This window comes from Euprymna scolopes, chromosome 15 (assembly GCF_053919585.1).
Source record: "Euprymna scolopes isolate OS-2025 chromosome 15, ASM5391958v1, whole genome shotgun sequence".
Taxonomy (NCBI): Eukaryota; Metazoa; Mollusca; class Cephalopoda; order Sepiida; family Sepiolidae; genus Euprymna; species Euprymna scolopes.
Genome location: NC_136496.1, coordinates 127,511,031 through 127,531,910, shown reverse-complemented (window position 1 = coordinate 127,531,910; position 20,880 = coordinate 127,511,031). Strand labels below are relative to the sequence as shown.

The following is a 20,880-nucleotide window of genomic DNA, read 5'->3' as shown; positions in this document are numbered from 1 at the left end:
AAAAAATGAGTTGTGAATGTGCGAGAACTTGTATGCAATTAAGTTTGTAGCACAGTGTATAAGCTGTCTCTATATTTTAGTAGTTGATGACTTTGCCTTGTATTGCTTGCTGAGATGCCACTAGCCAAGCAGCCATGGCTAAAATTTCTTCACCTCTAAGAAGTCATGTTGAGGTTTTGGGATTTGTGGAACAGGTCGGCATACTTGGTTAGAGCAATACAGAGAGGGAAAGAAAGAGAGAGAGAAAATTTCCGACATCTCAGACTACTGTTCACCAAGTACTACCGACCTTTGAGCAGCTTTTTATTCACCCTTTGTCAGAAAAAATCACTCATTGAATGAGGACTGAGGGACAAAAAAGGAGAAGCGAGAGTTACTGGAGCTGCCGATAACACATCCACTGTATTATCTACTCTCCATTAAAAAAAAAAAAAAAAAAGGGAGGAGGGGAATGGGTACAAGTGACTTAGATATTTCAAAACTTTTTTCTGAGAACTGCATGCCCGTGGAACTCTGTTCCGTCTGCCTGCTTCCCACCTGACTACAACTTGGATGTGTTCAAGTCCAACGTTAACAAATTCCTAATGAACCGCCCCCCTTAAGTAAACACTTCATCAAATCTCCTCACTAACATAATGTACTTGCAATAACCCTTATCCCTGAGTTGCTTCCGGGCCTTGATAAGTGGTGACCACTGTGTAAAAAAAAAAAAAAAAAAAATCAGTCTTATGATTAACGTAACTTCATTTGTCAAGTTGAGTCTTTCCCTAATGACTGCATTTGGATTCTCTTATTTAAAGAACAGCTGTAGACCAGGCACTTGGTTCTCAGGGTGAACACTTCCTGATTGATTGGAATCCAATTTTGGTAATCAATCGAAATTGAGTATTTCATACAAATTAACTAATCAGAATTAAGTACCTCGACCAATAAATATTGAATACTAGCAGGACGCCTGCCGTTGTCCGATCATAAAATATAATGTTTAAGCATATTTTAATTCATACAGAAACCGAGACCTGTGCATGTGAGTATTATGTTTTTTTCTAACCAGTTCACTTCTTGTAGGTAAAAAGAGAAAAAGAAAGAAAATAATCGACCTGAGCTCAAAACCAAGACCTAAAAACACTGAGTCAAGTATGATAACCATTAGGCCGGCTTGACACAACTGTTAAAAAGTATTTTCAAACCTGCTTTTCACATAATGAATCATGTGAAACATTCACACATGCACATTCGTGGAACAGTTAGCAAACAGATAAAAATCGGACGACCCCCACGTACCAATTTTTCAATTTTGTCTCCTTAGCAGACCATTTTTCTGGATGAAAGCCGATTTAAAAAAAAAAAAAAAAGTTTTCCACATGTCTGAATATCCTATACACCAAATTTTAAGTCTTAAGATAAAAATCCGTTGAATATATAGGTTGAGAAGTGGCTTTTACACATGCTTAATTCCTCATGTTTTATAGATTTTTTTTCTGTTGTTCCTACTGTTTGAACAAGGATGCCATATTTTTTGTAAATGTTCTAACAATATGTCAGACTACTGCATCAATGTATGAGACATCTCTTGTTACAGGGTGAAATGCAAAGATTTTCATCAAGATGATGTTCAAACCATGGCAACAAAAGAAAACCACAAAGTTGGACCATGATTGTTTCCTGAACAGTGTGTGATGCACTAGCAGTGTCAGAAATTTCGTGAAAATAGTGAATAATTCCACCCCATCTTTCTAAGCTTATAACTCCTCGAAAAATGTAATTCAAGCCCTAATTTTTTTTTTCAATTAAAGGAGTAAGGACCAAGGTTTTATTTAAAAAAAAAAACAAAACAAAACATATGTTTTTTTTTTTTTAAAAGGTTTTAAACTTCGGACTTTACAGGTAAATTTCTAAAAAAGCGATTTTTTTTTTTTTGTTTTAAATTTGAATATATTATTTATTGACCTTTTCTCTTCAATTTGTGATATATAAAACTATTAACCATAAATTAATTATTTACTTTTTAATAGACATTTCAAAATGAGAGGCGTAAATTATTCGACCCCCTATCTTTCTAAGCTTATAACTCCTCGAAAAATGTAATTCAAGCCCTAATTTTTTTTTCAATTAAAGGAGCAAGGACCAAGGTTTCATTTAAAAAAAAAAAAAAAGACAAAAAGAAACAATGTGTTCTTATAAAATAAGGTTTTAAACTTCGGACTTTACAGGTAAATTTCTAAAAAAGCGATTTTTTTTTTGTTTTAAATTTGAATATATTATTTATTGACCTTTTCTCTTCAATTTGTGATATATAAAACTATTAACCATAAATTAATTATTTACTTTTTAAGAGAAAGTTGAAAATGGGTGACACTTGGGCGTGAATGGGGGGGCGTGAATTTAAAAAAAAACGTTTGTCTAAAATATTATATTCGGTTTATTGGAAAGAACATAAAATTTCACATTGACCCTGAAAATATCGTAAAAATAGAATCAATAGAAAAATTTTGATAGATTTTTAAAATTTTAAAATTTAAAAATATTGAGTTTAAAAATTGAAAAATATTGAGTTCGGAAAATTTATTACTGTTTTAACAAAAAAAAAAATATTTTTATTACTTTTAAAACAACTGTAATAGTTTATTTTGGAAGTATAATCCATAAAGAAAATAAATAACCCACTTTTAACAGAGAAATTACGAGATTTTTATATTGTATTCGCAGTTTCGTGTTAGGGGTGTCAAAAATTCCTACAAAAATTCTGATACTGCTAGTGATGCACTGTTCTTAGGTTCATTGATTCTGCTGTTGCTATTACCCCACCTCCATCATCTGCCATTCACTCGCTAGGCATTTTATTTATTTTGTTTTTTACTAACGAATCACCTTTCATCAAGGCCCAAAGGCCACTCGAGGACAATGTTAATATTGTCAGGTAAATGTTAAGATGACCACATTGAAGATTGCAAACCATGGTTGGATTTGGGCTGAAATTGATTTGCTAATGGGATAGCTCAAAAAGCATTTGTTTATATTGGTCTTGAAAACGACCATGCTGTAGTCAAATAGGAAACAGCCCCATGGTATTGTGTTCCACAAACAATTTTTGAAAAGAAACTGTTCATGGAAGTTTTGCTTACTTTTAGATACACAAAAAAAGAAAAAATTATTTAGTGGTTGTAGCTAGACATTGTTTTTGTTTTTGCTGTCAATCTTTTACTGGAGAGACTGGAGCTCAGTCGAGCACTTAACATGAAAGTAACGGTAGAGTAAAGAAAGATAGCAACATCTCTTCCATGGGAAAGAGTCTGCAGAGAAGAGAAATCTGTATCCCCACTTGATTCGGAAGTTTATTGTTTCTCTGTCAAGGTACGAGAGAGTGTTTTCAGTTATCACTCCTCAGATGTGACAGCAATACTCCATCTTAGACCATATCTGGCTCTTATGCAGGTAGATGATTATATCAAAAGATATTTTTTCCAGAGATCTTAGCAACAGCCCTGATGTATTTACAATTCTGAATTTTTTTTAGATGAGGGATGTTTGTATTATTTCGATTAATCGGATTAATGTTCTCATCTTGAGTGTTATTTGTGCAACGTTTCGGTTGATGTAACTTCCAACCTTCATCAGGTTTATGGCACTGTTTGCCAAAAGAGAAAAGCTTTGCTAAACATAACAACTTTTACACCTCAAGAAAATCGGAGGTTACATCAACCAAAATGTTGCGCAGATAACACTCATGATGATCCGATAAATATTCAAATAATCCATATTATTTAGATTAATCGGACTACTGTCCTCATCTTAAGTGTGATTTTCACAAAATACAATTGCAAATTACTTAGGATCTCTATCCAGTCATGGCTGATGGAACAAGAGCATGCTAACCCCGTGAAGTAAATAAAGGGTTCCTTTCGAAATTCCATCCAAATTCCAGAGTTCAACAGAAACATTCCTAAGTTCGACAAGATACACTTGAAAAAGATCAGAGGTTACATTGACTGAAATGTTGTGAAAATAACACTGGAGAAAGTGTAGAAATCCCCAATGAAGAACGAAACCAAAAACAAGTCAAGATCTACATAGATAATCCTTTTGTACGGTTCGAAATCGTCATACTGAATGTGGTGGCTAGAAAGTGGATTGATCGTATATATAGCAGAACGCTACGACAAACTTATGTCATCTGAATAAAAAAACACCCCACAAACAAGTCGGTGTATGGATCCTTGCTTTGTGTTTCAGAGATTGTAAGGAAAATACAATTAGCGCATCTGTAACATGTCATCCATCAGAATAAACCAACAAGGAAACTTTTACTTTGGACTCAAAATGCAAAGGGAAGACTTAGCCTTTTTTTTTCATTGTCAGCTGAATGGACCCTAAAAGGTATTCAAACTTTAAACTGAAAATGTTTTGCTTTAATAAAATCCAACCAAATTTTATGTTTTCGTTTTTTAAAAACTTTTTGTTGTTTATTTTATTCAGTTTTTAAGGACAAAAACACATTGTCCCCATTTGTGGAAGATTTTTCTGAATATGGTGATGATGGGGAAGCAAAATCTGCGGCCAAGCCTGACCACATTTATATGGACGCCATGGGTTTTGGGATGGGATGTTGTTGCCTTCAACTTACATTCCAGGCCTGCAACATCGGAGAAGCCCGACTGCTTTACGACCATTTAGCACCTCTTTGTCCAATCATGGTGAGTTTCAAATATTTAAGTCTTGCCCACCTCCTTTTGTGTGCCTGTACATATTCAGCTAGAGAAAGCTTAAAACATTAAATCAGATTTCATACAATGCAATGTTTAGTATATAGAATAGTAGATAAGTGTGTAAACAGACTAGTAACAATCATTAATCAGAAGTGACATTTCCAGGGCATTCACTGTGAAGTCAAACGTGCAGCAAAAACTGCTACTCAAAGATGAAATAAAATTTATTTGAAAATAACCGCTTACATAAAAGTATAAAATGATAATTTGAATAAAATTTATTTGAAAATAACCGCTTACATAAAAGTATAAAATGATAATTTAAATAAAATTTATTTGAAAATAACCGCTTACATAAAAGTATAAAATGATAATTTGAATAAAATTGGTAATAATCAATGAGTAAATCGAATTGCTATGGAATTTTTTTTTTTTACAATTAGATCAAAAGTGTAATTTGTATGAAACAGAACAGGTGTTCCCAACCTGGGTGTTCGCATTCCCAGAGGGTGCAAAACGATATTCCAGGTTGGGTAGGAGGTGAGAAAAGTTTAGATAAAAAAAAAAATAGGGTATTGGCTATATGTCATTCTTTTGGGGTTTGTGGAGGGGGGGTTATAATATACTAACTTCTTGCTTTAATTTTAGGGTTTAAGTATTGCTATTAAATTTTTCATAAAATATTAGTTGAAATTCGCAAAACTTATCCTTGGATGCAATATAAATTTTAGGGGGTGCTAGGTTTGTGGGGAAAACTTATTAAAGAGTGCAGACCAAAAATATGGTTGGGAACCACCGAGATAGAAGCACTTCTAAAACAAAAAGAAAAGAATTTTAATGCTTGTTATGAGTAATATGAAGAATTAAGGACAAGAAAGAATAAAAAAAAAAATTTAATGGAAATGATTGATAGTTGGTGAAAACACTGGTGGATCACTTGTAGGCTTAACTTTCGACTCGTGTTCTCATTGATGAAATATTTGTTAAAAGTTAAGAAACACACATTGTATATGACCATGTCAAATGCAGAAGTAGCAATAAAGAGTATTTCTGCTGAAAAATTTTGTCAAGAAAATGACTATTAAATGCACTTCACTTTCCTCGGTTTGATGGATAAACTTTTAAGTATATTGGATTTAAAAAAAATCTTTTTGGGACTGTATTCTACGCATCAATAAATTTGACTATCAAGCTTTTTCTCTGGATTATTCTTCAAGCCTGGACTTTTATTTTTTTTTCTTTCTGACCCTAACTCTTAGAATGTCTGACTTTGACTCTTAGAATTTCAAGAAAATCTTAGTTGCTTCTTTGACAATTAAAAACTCAACTCCTAGGATTTTCTTTAGAAAAATGAGTGGGAATCCTGACCTTTCAAAATTGTTACAACAAATCTCCTAATCTCATAAAAAAAAAAGAAATAAACAGTCAAACAAGAAAACCTTGTTCATCACAAAGTATTTATAAAACAAAATCTCTAAAAAAACAAAATACTTAAAATATTTCCTCGTACAAAAGAAACACAGTGAACATGTTATAGTTGGCATGCACCCAACTGTTTCCGTAACCTCTGTCGACAAGCTTCACATAAATTTGATCGCCAAATTCCAACCTGCTGATTGCTTGTATACTTGCTGATGGGTAAAACCCGGCCGATTTATTGTCATCGGCCCACATTGCAGCCACGGGTCGATCGTTTATATAAATCCGAGCATTGACTTTAGAACCAGGATGTGACATCAAATAAGCAGATACTACGTACACTCCGGGCATCGTGCAGATGAAAACGCCCGTATGATTATCGTAATTGTCACCTGTATCAAGAAGTACCATATTGAATGGAACTATAGCGTCTTTGGTTGGGCCAAAGTGTTGGGTGAGAATAGCAGACATGGCTGCTTGAGAGCGGGGTTGTCTAGATTTACCTGTCTGTCCGCGTTCACCTTTCTGCCCTTTCTCTCCTTGTCTGCCTTCTGTGCCATGTTCACCCTTGAGTCCCGCGGGTCCTCTGGGTCCTGCTTTACCGTCATCTCCCTTTTTACCCATAGGTCCACTTTCGCCCTTTTCTCCTTTTACTCCTGGTAGACCAGGTATACCAGGAGCCCCAGAGAGACCAGGAGGACCTAAACAAAAAGAAAGTAGGAATTAATACTTAATTTTAACAGAAATAAAACTAGGAATTATTTAAAGTAGAGAAAGTAATCATCTCTGCTGTTAAAAGATGGGATGTTATGGCAGAAAAATTTTAAGATACACTCCATATTTTTACTATTTCATGTATGCATTTTTTTTTTTACTTTGGAGTCACCACTAATCAAGACATGGCGGCTGCTTTAGGTGAAAGGTTATTAAGAGGTAGGCAGATGGTGAGACAACATGATCAGTGATGGTGGAACTTGAGTAAAGCTTGATTATTTAAGGGGACAGTTAAAGAAGAGCTTATTTACATTAGATTTTTAAGTTACCATGTTCTAGTCGGCTGAGAAGCAGTCCCACAGTATTGTTCCACAGATGGATAGTCCCAGGAAACCCTACCAAGAGAAGTTATTTAGTTTTAGGCACAGATAGAGAGTGAAGGAAATTGTTGACAATTGTTGTAGCCAAATGAGTATTTGCTGCAGATATCCTATAGGGGGAGGGGAATATAGATTGAAGCTCATTTGAGAACCTACCATAAAAGTAGCAATAGAACAAAGACAGACTCACTATGTTTCTTCTGTGAGAAGAGGAAGTAGGAAAGCCTCTCTCTCTCTCCACTCCCCTCTCTCTCTCCTCTCCTCCCACCCTTTCTCCCCTTCCTTTCTGCCCCCCCTCTCTTTATCTATAAATATAAAAGCGAAAATGTGTGTATGCATGTATGTTTGTATGTGTGTTTGTGTGTCCGCTAAACACTTTTGACAGACATGACGAAAATTCATAAACTCGGTATCATATTGAAGCCCCATCCTTCGCCCAACAAATATCGAAAAATTGTCCAAAAACGTTAATTTTTTTCACCCCGAAATCAGCAATTTTCGACAGGAGGGGGGGGGGTCAACAAAAACCGTCCCCTCGTGACGACGAGCGGTTCTACGCATGCGTCAGATAACGTCATGATCTGATTTACTTTAAATAGTTGAAGAACTGACTAAATTTCATGTACGTCATGTTAGCTCAGTTGGTTAACGCGTTGGTTCGTTATCTAAACGTTTTGGGTTCGAATCATGGTGTGAGATGTCTTTTTTTCCTTTTTTTTCGATTTTTTTTAAATTTAAATATTGAACCAGTGTTATTTAAGCCATTTTCCACCTAACGTTCGTTTTTCTGGGTTTTTTTTTTTACTTCGTACCCACCGATTTTTTACATTTTAATATCGAAACAGGCTTATTTAAGCCATTTTTCATGTTTTTTGGTTTTAACGTTGGTTTTTCTGTTGTCTTTTTTGTTTTTCGATTTTTACATTTAACATCATTCGTTTGCCTTACGTTAGTTTTTTTTTGTGTTTTTTTTCGATGTTTTGATTATCCCCCCCTCGCTTAAGTTTTAATGTCTGTTTTTATGTTTTCTTTTTTATTTCACTTATAACAAACAAACCTGGTCATTGACCTCATTTGCTGAATAGCTATTGCTTACGTCGTCGTAACGCTCTACGACTTCCGTGCTGGCACCTGTCAATTTGGTTCTTACTTAAATAAATTCAAACATCTTTCAGTAACTCATTCTGGCTGGCCGAACAGTTCATGTTTTTTTCACATTTTATTTTCAAACTTCGCCTCAGGGCTTCGGGTTCGATCCTATTATATATATATATATATATATATATATATAAAATTTCATTGCATATATATATTTTTTCAGTAGTCAGTTTAATCCATGTGTACAGCTTAGTAGTATGAAAATATATTTAAGGAAAGTAAGCTCCTTAAAAGTGTTCATGTTTCATTCCCCCCCCCAAAAAAAATCATTCCTAACAAAGGAGGCATAGTTGTGATGCATGCAGACAAGGGGCATGCAGTGAGAGAAATATTTAGCTAAGATAAATGAGACCACTCAAGATGTAGGCTGGCTTTTGAAATAATAATGTTGTCTTAAATACGAGGTCCCTTCCTATGATTATGGCCCACTTGAGGTTTTCTCAAAATAATGTTCATACCAGATTGTGAACCTTGTAATCAGTTTTTTATGTCCATAGTTAAACAGCTGATGATCTTGAGTGGTCTCTTTGTGTGATCGAAGTGAAGTCTCTAGATATTCCAGCGAAGAGTGGGGTGAGGTTGTTGTGTTTCAGTGATTCTTAGAACCAGAAGGCTCTTCACACCCTGTTTTGTTTTTTAGTTGAACGCAAAAGTTCTGATTGCAAGTCTAACATTCGATAGCATGGTATATTCGCAACAACCACAAAACAAAACTTTATTTTTTATTTATTTTTTTTTATTACATTTCAAGACAAGACAAGAGCCATCCATTTCAATTGATGCCAGATGGGGATCAGAGCGTTGATGATGTAAAGATAGGAGTTTGGTTTTAGATGCATTAAAGGTAACCAGCCACGTCTTCCCCCCACTGAACCACTCGTTCGAGATCAGAGGAGAGAGAATCGGAGAGAGCTTTGTCATTTACAGCCTTTGATGTGTTGCCGTAGATGATCGTGTCATCAGCATAGATGTCAACAAATGATTTAAGTATGTGTTTAGGGAGATCATTGATGTAGATCAGGAAGAGAGTTGGGCCCAGGATGGACCCTTGAGGTACTCCAGCATTAATACTGCAGGCCTCTGATTTTTGTCTATCAACCACTACTTTTATGAGCCTATCAGAGAGAAATGATTTAATGATAGAGAGAATATTTCCAGTTATACCGTAGCTGGAGATCTTGTGAAGCAGGCCTTTATGCCATACCTTGTCGAAGGTCTTTGATATGTCAAGAGCAATTGCCCTAGAAAGGAAGCCTTTGTCAAGAGATTCACTAATCCTATGAGATATAACCGTTAGCACATCTGTGGTAGATCTTGCAGAACAGAAACCATATTGCGTGTCACTAAGAAAGTTATTTCTGCTGAGGTGGTTGACTATTTTTCTATTTCATATGGATTCCAGCAACTTACTCATGACACACAGGAGACTTATTGGTCTGTACTGAGAGGGAGATGACTTATCACCTGAGTTCTTAAATACAGGACATGCTGATGAGGTTTTCCAGTGTGTTGGAAAGCACTTCTCCTTAAGGCAACGTTTAAACAGTTTTGTAAGTATGGGGGCAAGTTCTGGTTAAAACTTTTTTAACACTATAATTGGGATGCCATCAGGGCCAGTAGCTTTACTGGAATCAAGGTTCTTGATTAGCTTGGCGACCTCATGCACAGATATTTGTATGTTACCTAGCGTATTCTGTGTTATAGGAGGAAATATGGGGAGTTGATGGCCTTCGTCACATAGGGTAGAATTAGATGAAAAGTTTTTGGCAAATAGTTTGGCATTATCTGAAGCTGACGAGATGACCCCAGGTCCGTTGATAATGATTGGGATAGAACGCACACTTCTGTTCAGGATCCTATTTGTTATTTACCAAAACTGGTGGGAACCAAGCCGCTGCTCAGCTACTTTGGATTTAATAGACTGGACATATAGCTCTCTTGCATTTTTTATTACTCTTTTACAGTGGTTGCTGGTGTTCCTGAAAGCAGCTTTAGTCTCAGTGCATCTATTACGTTGGTAGCTATGGAAAAAGTGACTTCTGTGCGCAATGACAGCAGCACATTCTGGGGAGAACCATGGCTGATTGTTAGGTTTTTGTTGGAATTTTTTTAGATGGTATGAATCGGTCTATACCTACAATTAACCATTCGGTAAGGTCTGATACAATAGAGGACACATCCTTTTTAAACAGGGAATGCAGAGGTAGATCAGATATGAATGTACGGAAGCTATCCCAGTCAGCCATGGAGTACGGTGGAGGGGTACGTCTGGGGACTTATTACATTTCATTTTTATCTTAACTGATACGACGGAATGGTCAGAGGATCCTAGAGGAGAAAGAACGGAACATGAGCATAGCTCAGGGGAAGTTGATAGAAAAAGGTCTAGGAGGCTAGCATATTGACCTGTAGTATCGGGCACATGGCTGGGCTCACGAAAAATCTGAGTGAGGTCATAAGCAATGGCAAAATCATGACAGAACCTCCCCTCATCATCCGTCTTATTTGAGTGGGTCATGGACGTTGAAGTCACCACAGATGTGGATGTTAGCCAAGGGATGTGCAGACAGGATTTGGTCTATTTTCTCAGATATACTCTTAAAGATAGTAACTCTCCTGTTATGGGGCCGATAGCGGGCAAATATAAATGCAGTGGTGTAAGCAAGTGCAACCCGGAAGCACATATAAGGTAAATTAGGATCTTCTCTAGAGATATCCCTGCCACATGGGAAGCCATTTTTAATGTAGGCACATATTCCATGCCCATGGCAATCTTGGGGGTCAGATTTAGATGTTAAGTTAGAGTATCCGTTAATTATGAACTCATCTAGGGAAGTGGTCGGCCCTATTCCAATTTCACTTAGAAAGAATATGTCCGGTGTCGTCTCCTGTAATTGGGTTTCAACCTCTGGAAGGTTAGAACGTAGACCCCTGATTTTGGAGAAGGAGACATGGTAGTAGGGGTCTACATTGGAAGATGGGGTTCTAGGTTTATTCGATTTTTTTTTTCTGGAGATGTTTCATGTTGAGGTTTTGGGATTTGTGGAACAGGTCAGCATACTTGGTTAGAGCAGTACAGAGAGGGAAAGTAAGAGAGAAAAAGACAGGAATTTTTTTTTTTTTGTAGCACATGAAAAGGTAAAGCCGTAGCAATTACCCACTAGTATGGCATCGAGAGGCCCCACCAGAGACTACTGCATGGTCCAGAGTCCATTCGCCAAATGGCAATACAGCAGTCCCAGTACTTTGCACCTGCTGATAGGACAGCCTTCTTAGTGGTTAATCCAAGGTTCGGGTCCCTGACTATCAGGCGGGAGGGGGGATGGGTACAAGGGACTTATTAATATTTACTTAGTAAAAGTCCGGTGCTCAATTATCAATTCTGGACGCTTTAGAAGATAATCTCCCCTCCCATATTAATGGACGGATGTTTTTGGCATTATATATCTCGAGTTTGAATCATTTGAGCTTCACCTTATAATTAAAATCTATTACGTTTAAATATATTACGTTTATTGAAATAAAACAGATAAAAGAAAGCCTCACCGAACAGTTGTATACATTTCTTTTTATTTTCCTCCTTGAAGAAAAGATACTACTCTCGAAAATTAGGGATATCAACACCTACATCTTATACAAAACATTATGTTGGTAAATAAACATAATATAATTGAAAATTCCTTCATTATGTCATTATTCTTTTATATATCAACTCGTGTCCACTGTTTCCTACGAACTGCATTGATATAGCCTTCAAACACATCTCCTTTCATATTAGTGGATAATTTTAATCATAAATATTTTTGTAAAAAAAAAAAAAAAAAAGAAAAGGATAATCTTTGGAATTATACTGTTTGCTAAGTCTACAAAAGAATCACAACATTTTATAGATTGAGGGTAAGAAAAGAAAATGGTTGCCCAGGTGGCTTGTAGATCTGTTGATAACCAACAATGATGCCATTACTAAACTCTGCTTTGCACTGGAAGTCACCGGAAAATGACTGAGGGTTAGGTGGGTGATAAAATAGATACGCTTCAAAAAGATCTTTAAAACCAGCCTTCACATTTTTTTTACTCACTTTCACCCCTAACAAGGCATATCACCACTTGGACGTAAGGGGCTACTATTTGGGGTCATGCCTGGGAAAGATTAACAAAATGTTGGTTTACATTACATTTAAACTTCTGCATATCAGTACAGTCAGAGAAGCAGGTAGCAGAAAGGGAATTCCAAAGTTTAGCTGTTCAAGGGAAGAAACTATTAAAGTAGAAAGCTTTCTGGCATTTAAGGACCTCAACAGTGAAGGGGTGTGATTTTGCTACTAAGCAGGTATGTCGGAGATATGTATGTCGAGGAGGCACAAGTACAAGTCAATGAGTTAATCAGAGAACATTCTATTAAAATACTTGTAAAACAGACACAGAGATGCAACACTGCAGTGATGGGACAGGGGTTGGAGCTTAGTTAATAAAGTGGGACCTATTAGATTGAAAACTCTTTCTTTTTTTTTTTTTTTTTTTGGGCCCTATCCAAGAGGGAGTGGCTAATGGTAGATGCACCGGCCAAGATGTGGTAACAATACTCCATGCATGGGTGAATGTTGGCCTTGGATTAATCCTGTAATTGTATCAAGTGGAGATGAAAGTACATTATTGCAGACTCCGCCGTAACTCGGGATGCATAACGAAAAAATCTGATTGTTAGATAAACTTCTTACCTGCAGCAGCAGCAGCCGATGCGACATTGACTGTTAAGTTCATCGGAGTTGAAGTATGATTTATTGGACACAAACCAGCCGAATATTTCGAAATAGACGGAACCGTTGGATAAAATGCGTCTGCCATGGTTGAAGGCAATTCATACTTATAACTGCTCGTCTCCACTGTAATGTTTATATTCGTCTTTACAGGTCTTTCTTGTGTCCGTTCAACTTTGTCATTTTTATTCAGTTTTCCATTATCATAGTTGCTTCCCTTGTTGGCTGTTTTTCTATTGTGGACGTCTTCTGAAGGTGCAATTGAATCCATCTGGTTCCGTTGATTTTTCAATCTTTTGCTTGAAAATTCTGGGAAAATATTGGAGAATTCTTGATGGTTGCTTGTACGTGTCTTTTTGTGTTTTATATTTTTGGAATCAGGCATGATATTCCAAGGTTGGATAGAGTTTGTTGGATTTTCCCCATTTTTGTGTACGCTTCCATCTGGATCAAACTGAACTGTCTTCTCATTTTCGTGTATTCTTTGATTCCAGATTACATTCTTGTTGATTGCACTAGACGCAATTTCCAGATTGCTGGACGTTAATAAAAATGCGAACCAGATTGTTGCTGCAAATCTATTTCTAGTATAAATGTCATAATGTGCGTGAATTTTGCACATTTGCGTTAGTGTTTCCTTTATGTTCATCATTGTTCCTAAAACCGAAAGAAAATGATTAATGTCATGTGATACAGATGAAAAAAAAAATATATGCATCTTGTGGATGTAAATATTTAATATTTTGTGAATGTCTAAATATTAGGGTTTTTTACTTTTTAATGTCATTCTCATAAAATCTATACTGAAAACTATTGCTTATATATCTGTTGTGGTGTGTCCACCTTACAGATAATAATGACCTCTTGCACTTATTATAAAGACCAGAAGAGTTATGCACACTTGGCAGTCGGTCTGACGTATATCCACACTCTTTATTTATTGCATTTGCTTTTCTGTTCAATATATTTTGTTTTTATTAATTATTGAGTTGTAGTTTTTCCAAACCCTTGTGGGACCACAACAATCTATTATATAAAGAGCAAACATTTGTGTGTGTGTGTGTGTGTGTTTGTATGTTTGCTAAAACGTTTTGTCATCCGCATCAAACAGGCACAAACATGGTAGTGTTAGAAAGTGCAATCTTTCGGACACATATCGAAAAATTGGAGAAAATCATCAATTTTGTGTAAAAATGTTGTTTTGTTTGAAGAGAATGTCAGGTAAAAACCTTGCTTTCGACGCTGTTTGCAAACCGTGCATGTGTGAACCATTTTGTTCTTTTGTTTTAAAAAAATTTGCAACATGATAAAATCTCTGTGCTTGTGATCCCATTGATAATGCGTTTGCTTACTAATGTAAGTTATACTAGTTCGTGCCTAGCACGTGTTTTTTTTTGTGTTTTGTTTTGCTTATAAAATTTTGGCTTTTAGAATCGTTTCTGGCTGATAGCACCCAACTTCCAGTTGAGTTGAATCATAAATAGAATATTACTTTATAACTTTTAGATTACAGATTTTTATTAAAGGAAAAAAGTTTTATTAAAAAAAGATGTATAACAAAATATGCTCGTCATTAAAACTATGTTGTTGTTTTTTTTTTAATATACACAATTTAATATATAGATGGAAACGGATAATATGCAAAACTTTTTAATTAAAAGTATTCTTTTAAATTTTGCAAACTTTGCAGAATAATGTAAAAAATTATAAATTTATTTCTTTTAAACTTACAGAATAAATAAGTTTACAATTTTTTTTTACAACTTTTATTTTTTTTATAAAACAAAAACAAACTTTGACATTTATTTTTCTCTCTACGAGTATAAAGTTAAACTTTTACTAAAACAGGATTTCATTACATAGTTTTACTTTCAAAAATTTTTTTTAAATTTGTGTGCAACAAAATATGCTTATAAATAAAATACAGAATTTAAAAAAAAGTTTATAATTTTATTCTGTAAACAAACAGATACATAATTTCATTTACATTTTTTTTTACAACTTATTATTTATTATTATTATCAAAAAAAAATCGTTGCTATTTTTTTTTTTTTTTTTTTTTTGCCTTCCCATGAAGGCAAAGTTAAACACAAGGTCAGATTTTAATGTCGGGAAAGATTCATTTCAACAAATTAGGGGTGGTCATATTTGGTATTTATTACAAGCATAATAAGATAGGATTTTAATGAAGCTCCGCACAAATGGTCAGTCTGGATTTGGACAAGAATTGCTAGAGTCAAAAAGGATTTTCCTTTCCTGGTTTTAACTTTTAAGTTTTCTCTTTTCTTTGTCTCTGTCTGCTAACAAGTTCAATGCAAAGTTATTTCCGCTCAATATATATATATATATATATATATATATATATATATATATTATTAGGACTGGGACAACAGAATATTCTTTTCATTCATGCATGATTTAAAAAAACGTTTTATTTACATGCACGTTTTGTTATATATTTTTAATAACTTTTTGTTATTCAAAATGTTATTGAATAAAACAAATATTAAATAAAACCCTTTTCTTCAAATAGTAAAACTTCTGATATTGCCTTTAAGTAAATGCCATTTTTTTATATAAAAAGTAAGTTATAAAATGATTTGTGGCTAAAATTTTTGTTTTTTAAAGTTTCTAAAAAAAAAAAAATGTTTACATTTTTTTTTTCTGTAAAGTTCACCAAATTTAAAAAAATACTTCTAATTCAAAAAACAAAAGCAAAACCTTTGCGTAATATCAGTTTCTATCTGCTAACAAGTTAAACGACAAAGTAAAAAGTGTGTATTAAAAAAAAAAACAGTTTTATTACAAGCCCATTTTGTTAAAAAATAGTAAAATTTTTTAAAGATTTATTTATTTTGGCAAAGCTTTATCGTTTTTATTAAATATATATAAACTAATGACATTATTCAATGGTAAATATGTAAGCAAAAAATAAGTTCCCAGTTTTTGTTTTAATTTTGTCAGAAAGTGAACATTTTTATCAGAATTTTATACTGTGTATCAGATTTAGTAGACGATATATAAGCACAGAATACATAGTCCAAAGGAAACACTGCATTCCACGGCATCAGAGACACATTACTGTGAGGAGCTACAAGAACAGGCAACCAAGTAGGTGTAACTGAACTTCACAGTTCCACAAAAGTTTTTTCTGTTTTTGGGAGGATGGCTACCAACATTAAACTAAAAGATTTTAAAATGCACTCATTGAAAAGAAAAAAAAACGGACGTATTATTTTTATTATATATAGGGCTGTGACAACAGCATATTCTTTTCATTGTTTTGACTCTTGAGTATATATCTGTTAATATTTTATATGTTTTTATAGAGATTGATGTGGTTCTCGGTTGATTGACAGTGTCGGATATATACTTGAAAGTCAAAAGAATGAAAAGAATATTCTGTTGTCCCAGTCCTAATAATATATATATATATATATATATATATATATATATATTGAGCGGAAATAACTTGGAGGTGCTGCAGTTCCACACTTCTATATATGAGCAGCAACTGCAAAGCACAATGGGTATCATTTAAAATTTCTATTCAGTTCAATATTAAACACATAGCCTGTATATATAACAGTTTTTAAAGGCTTTGTATACTAATAGCCTTCCATACCTTATAGAAAAACATAGTCAATACAGTTTTTTTAGTATTGACTATATTTTCATTTTTATCTACAAGAGTAGTCTAATGATCATTATCAGTGTTAGGAAATTTGTTTCGGAAGTTGTAAAAATACTTGAACTGTTTTAATCTGATTGAGGCAACGTCAAGTAGATAAAGCGAGCGTTAATACAAAAGCATGAAAATATTTATAATTATATAATTTTATGACTTTAATTTGGTTGCTAGCAGCCGTGGAGATTGCAAGAGAAAAGAAAATAAAGCCATTGGAACAATTATATTGAAAACATTGCCAGAGCCGCTGCGAAAAAGGTAGGTTCTCTCTACCGTGTTAGAAAACTACTGACACCTGAAAGTATCCCGTACCTCTATAAGGCCACCATTCGCCCATGTATGGAGTATTGCTGTTACATTTGGGCTGGTGCATCTGCTGCTAGTCTCTCGCTCCTAGACAAGGTTCAAAAGAGAGTCGCCAATCTGATAGGCCCTGAACTGTCATCTAAGCTTCAGCCTCTGTCCCATCGACGAAATGTTGCATCCCTCTGCCTGTTCTACAATTATTTTAATGGTGAATGCTCTGACGAACTGCAGACACTTGTGCCCCCACGACATAGACACCCTCGACAAACCCGACAGGCAGCTAAATCCCACCCCTACACAGAGATCCCTAGATGTAGAAGATCTTTCTACTCCAGTAGTTTCTTCCCCAGAACCACTAGACTCTGGAATTCCATTCCAGGTCCCTGCTTCCCTAACTGTACTGACCTGCAGAAGTTCAAGTGTAACGTGAACTGACATCTTGCTACCCAAATCCCAACATAGTGCCCCAGTAGTTGCTGCCCCTGATAGTAGCCCCCTACACCACTGGCAATGTTCCTTGTTTAGGGTGAAAATGTAATAAAAAAAAATTTTTTTTAAATAATCCTCAAAAATTCACAAATATAAATCGAACTTACCTGAAACCGTGATTTTTCTGTATCGCTCTGGAGTCCCTTACATCGTTATAGTTTTATAGTAACTGTTTCGCTCGACGAACATCAGTTGGTATTGGGTCGGCTTCCATTTTATAAAGCTGGGAACCAACCAATTTACAACATTGTTTAAACAAACATTTTGGCTTGATCAACACGACTGTATTTACTTTCACTTTGGGAAGAAACCGTTGACCTTGGGATAGAACAATGACCCTTTCTTACATATTGACTGTGTCTCTGCTTGTAGAAATAGTTTTATTTGTTTCCTCCCTTCTATGGTCAATAGTTCACCGTTCAGCTTATAAAACTCAAATTCAAAAAAGACACTGCTGACCAGACTGTATTATTGTTGTGTCATAAGATGAATTGAATGGAGGTCACTCTTTCTGTTATTGTTTGCTAAAGACAAAACTTATATGAACTTATATATTAGTTTATTTTTATGCTTTTTATCTCTGGGAATGGATTCCTGTCGTTTTTCCCACTTGCTTACATATCAAAATGTTTTTTCTCCCCCTATTTTGCATTTTTTTTGCTGAGGGAACTGAGTAAAACTAAATTTTAATCTTGACCTTCGTTAAATGATTTTAAAATAAGAATAAAAACCAAAAAAGATCAAGTTTGAAACCAACTTCTTCACAATTCAATTTCTATTCTCTGTTTGAAATCATTAAAATAACTAAGCTCATTGACAAGAATGCAAAGTTAATTGACGAGATAAAACTAATATCTGGTTTGAGATAGATTAGTTTGGAAGTCAATTTCTAAAAGCCATCCAAATTAATAAATTGCTGTTAAACAGAATATGATTAACTTTCCTAATTTCCTTATGTAAATTATCAATGTATCTTTTCGGTTAATCTTAAAAAGCTGCTTTTTTTTTGTTTTTTGTTTTTTTAGTCTTTTTATTAACAACTTAACGAGATGAAAAAGAAGACTTGACACACATAAAAGTATTAATTTATTTTCGATTAAATTGAACCAATCATATCATTAATTGGACAAATCATTATCAGAATAAATTAAATTTGAAAAATCATATTGCTAACAAATACTACATTTACCATGTTGAATTCTTTTTTTTTTATTTTTATTTTTTTTATTTTTTTCATTTTTCTTTTCCTTTTCTTTCCCTTTTCTTTTCTCTTTTTCTCTTTTCTTTTATTTCTCTTTTCCTTTTCTTTTTTCTTATTTTTTACAAAAAGAAAAATGGGACTCTATCCAAATATGTAATTTAGTGATGAGTCGCATATTGTTTCTAACCTATTTTTTTCTGAAGATTCTATTAAAGCTTTTAGCACAGATATTTATTTTCTAAAAAAAAAATTTCAAACAAAAAATCCTCTCGGATGAATTGTTCCAAGTTGGAACACAGTTGCAGCTTGTGAGAGTTATTGGCACTGTCCCATCATTATTATTCCATCTAAATTCTTTGAACCAAGTTTTCAGAAAATTTTATTGGTTGTTTCTAAAATTGAAACAGAATAATCAGAAATGAATTTTTTTAAATGCTTTTAATTGAGAAATATATTTTTTAAATGCTTTTAATTGAGAAATATATTTTTTAAATTCTTTTTATTAAGAATATATTTTTTAAATGCTTTTTTAAAGAAATATTTTTTAAAATGCTTTTTTAAAGAAATATATTTTTTAAATGCTTTTTTTAAGAAATATATTTTTAAATGCTTTTTTAAAGAAATATATTTTTTAAATGCATTTTTTAAGAAATATATTTTTAATGCTTTTCATTAAAAAAAAAGTAATAAGAATTGGTTATTGTGAACAAAAACAATTAAATCTAATTGGATCTCCAGACATTTCTCATATGGGCACTTTTATTGATGTTACACACATGAAACTCTAGTCCCTTTCGATGTTATCTCCTCAACCACAATGCACTTGTACCGTTCCAACAACTTCTGGAAAGCCTCATCAAAGTTTTCTTGTATGAGGGTGTCAAAGGCCCTCGTCACAGCCTCTTTCATCTCTTTAATTGTCTCATAACAGCAGCCACTAAGGTTTTCCTTGAGCTTAGGGAATAATCAAAAGTCACAAGGAACAAGGTCTTAATTATAGGGAGGGTGAGGAACTTTCTTGATGTCCATCTTGGTCAAATAGTCTATGACAAGGATGGAGCACTCTTGAGACTATCTTTGTGCAAATCTTCCACATCTTCAGTTCCTCGTGAATAATTCTGTGTACAGTTCCCACACTGACATCAAACTGTACACTTATTGTCTCTATAGACACACGATGGTTCTTATGCATCGGCTACTAGTCTCTCGCTCCTTGACAAGGTTCAAAAGAGAGTCGCAAATCTGATAGGCCCTGAACTGGCATCTAAGCTTCAGCCTCTGTCCCATCGACGAAATGTTGCATCCCTCTGCCTGTTCTACAAGTATTTTAATGGTGAATGCTCTAACGAACTGCAAGCACTTGTGCCCCCACGACGTGAACACCCTCGACAGACCCGACAGGCTGCAAAATCCCACCCCCACACTGTAGAGATCCCTAGATGTAGAAGATCTTTCTACTCCAGTAGTTTCTTCCCCAGAACCGCTAGACTCTAGAATTCCATTCCAGGTCCCTGCTTCCCCACCTGTACTGACATGCAGAAGTTCAAGTGTAACGTGAACCGACATCTTGCTGCCCAAATCCCAACATAGTGCCCCAGTAGTTGCTGCCCCTGATAGTAGCCCCCTACACCAAAGTGGCAATGTGCCTTGTTTGGGGTGAAAGTGTAATAAAAATAAAAAAAAAAATCCATGAAATTTTTTGACCAATTCAAACTTCCTTACTCCTCACACACCTCTCATTATCCCTCACCGACTCTCTGCCTTCCTTGAATCTCTGATGCTCGATTCATGCAAGATGGTCAGCAGAAGTTGGATTGATAGATAGCATGCAGCACTCTCAATCTCACGCGTTGAACATTGTGTCACTTTCAGACATGATAGAAGGCTCCTATCGCTCTTAGGATGTGTACACAACTGGTCAACTAGTAGATGGTTTGCAACAAAAAAAGAAAACTTATTTTCATCAAATGGTAATGGAATCATGTCGTCTTTTCTAGGGCGACAATTTTATCATTCCACCCTGTAGTTACGAATAGATCTAGAAGTGAGGCTTGCTGATCTT

General features: G+C 34.6%; 1 protein-coding gene across 2 annotated transcripts in view; it reads left to right on the top strand.

Annotated features, from left to right (window-relative positions):
• The window catches only part of LOC145294125 (glutamate--cysteine ligase catalytic subunit-like), a 218,146-nt gene that overhangs the window by 162,110 nt on the left and 35,156 nt on the right, over window positions 1–20,880 (top strand). For both annotated transcript variants that reach the window (XM_080141228.1, XM_080141229.1), the window contains exon 7: window positions 4,477–4,694. In XM_080141228.1, coding sequence (XP_079997354.1) covers window positions 4,477–4,694 — 218 coding nt within the window. The remainder of the gene's footprint in view (window positions 1–4,476; window positions 4,695–20,880) is intronic.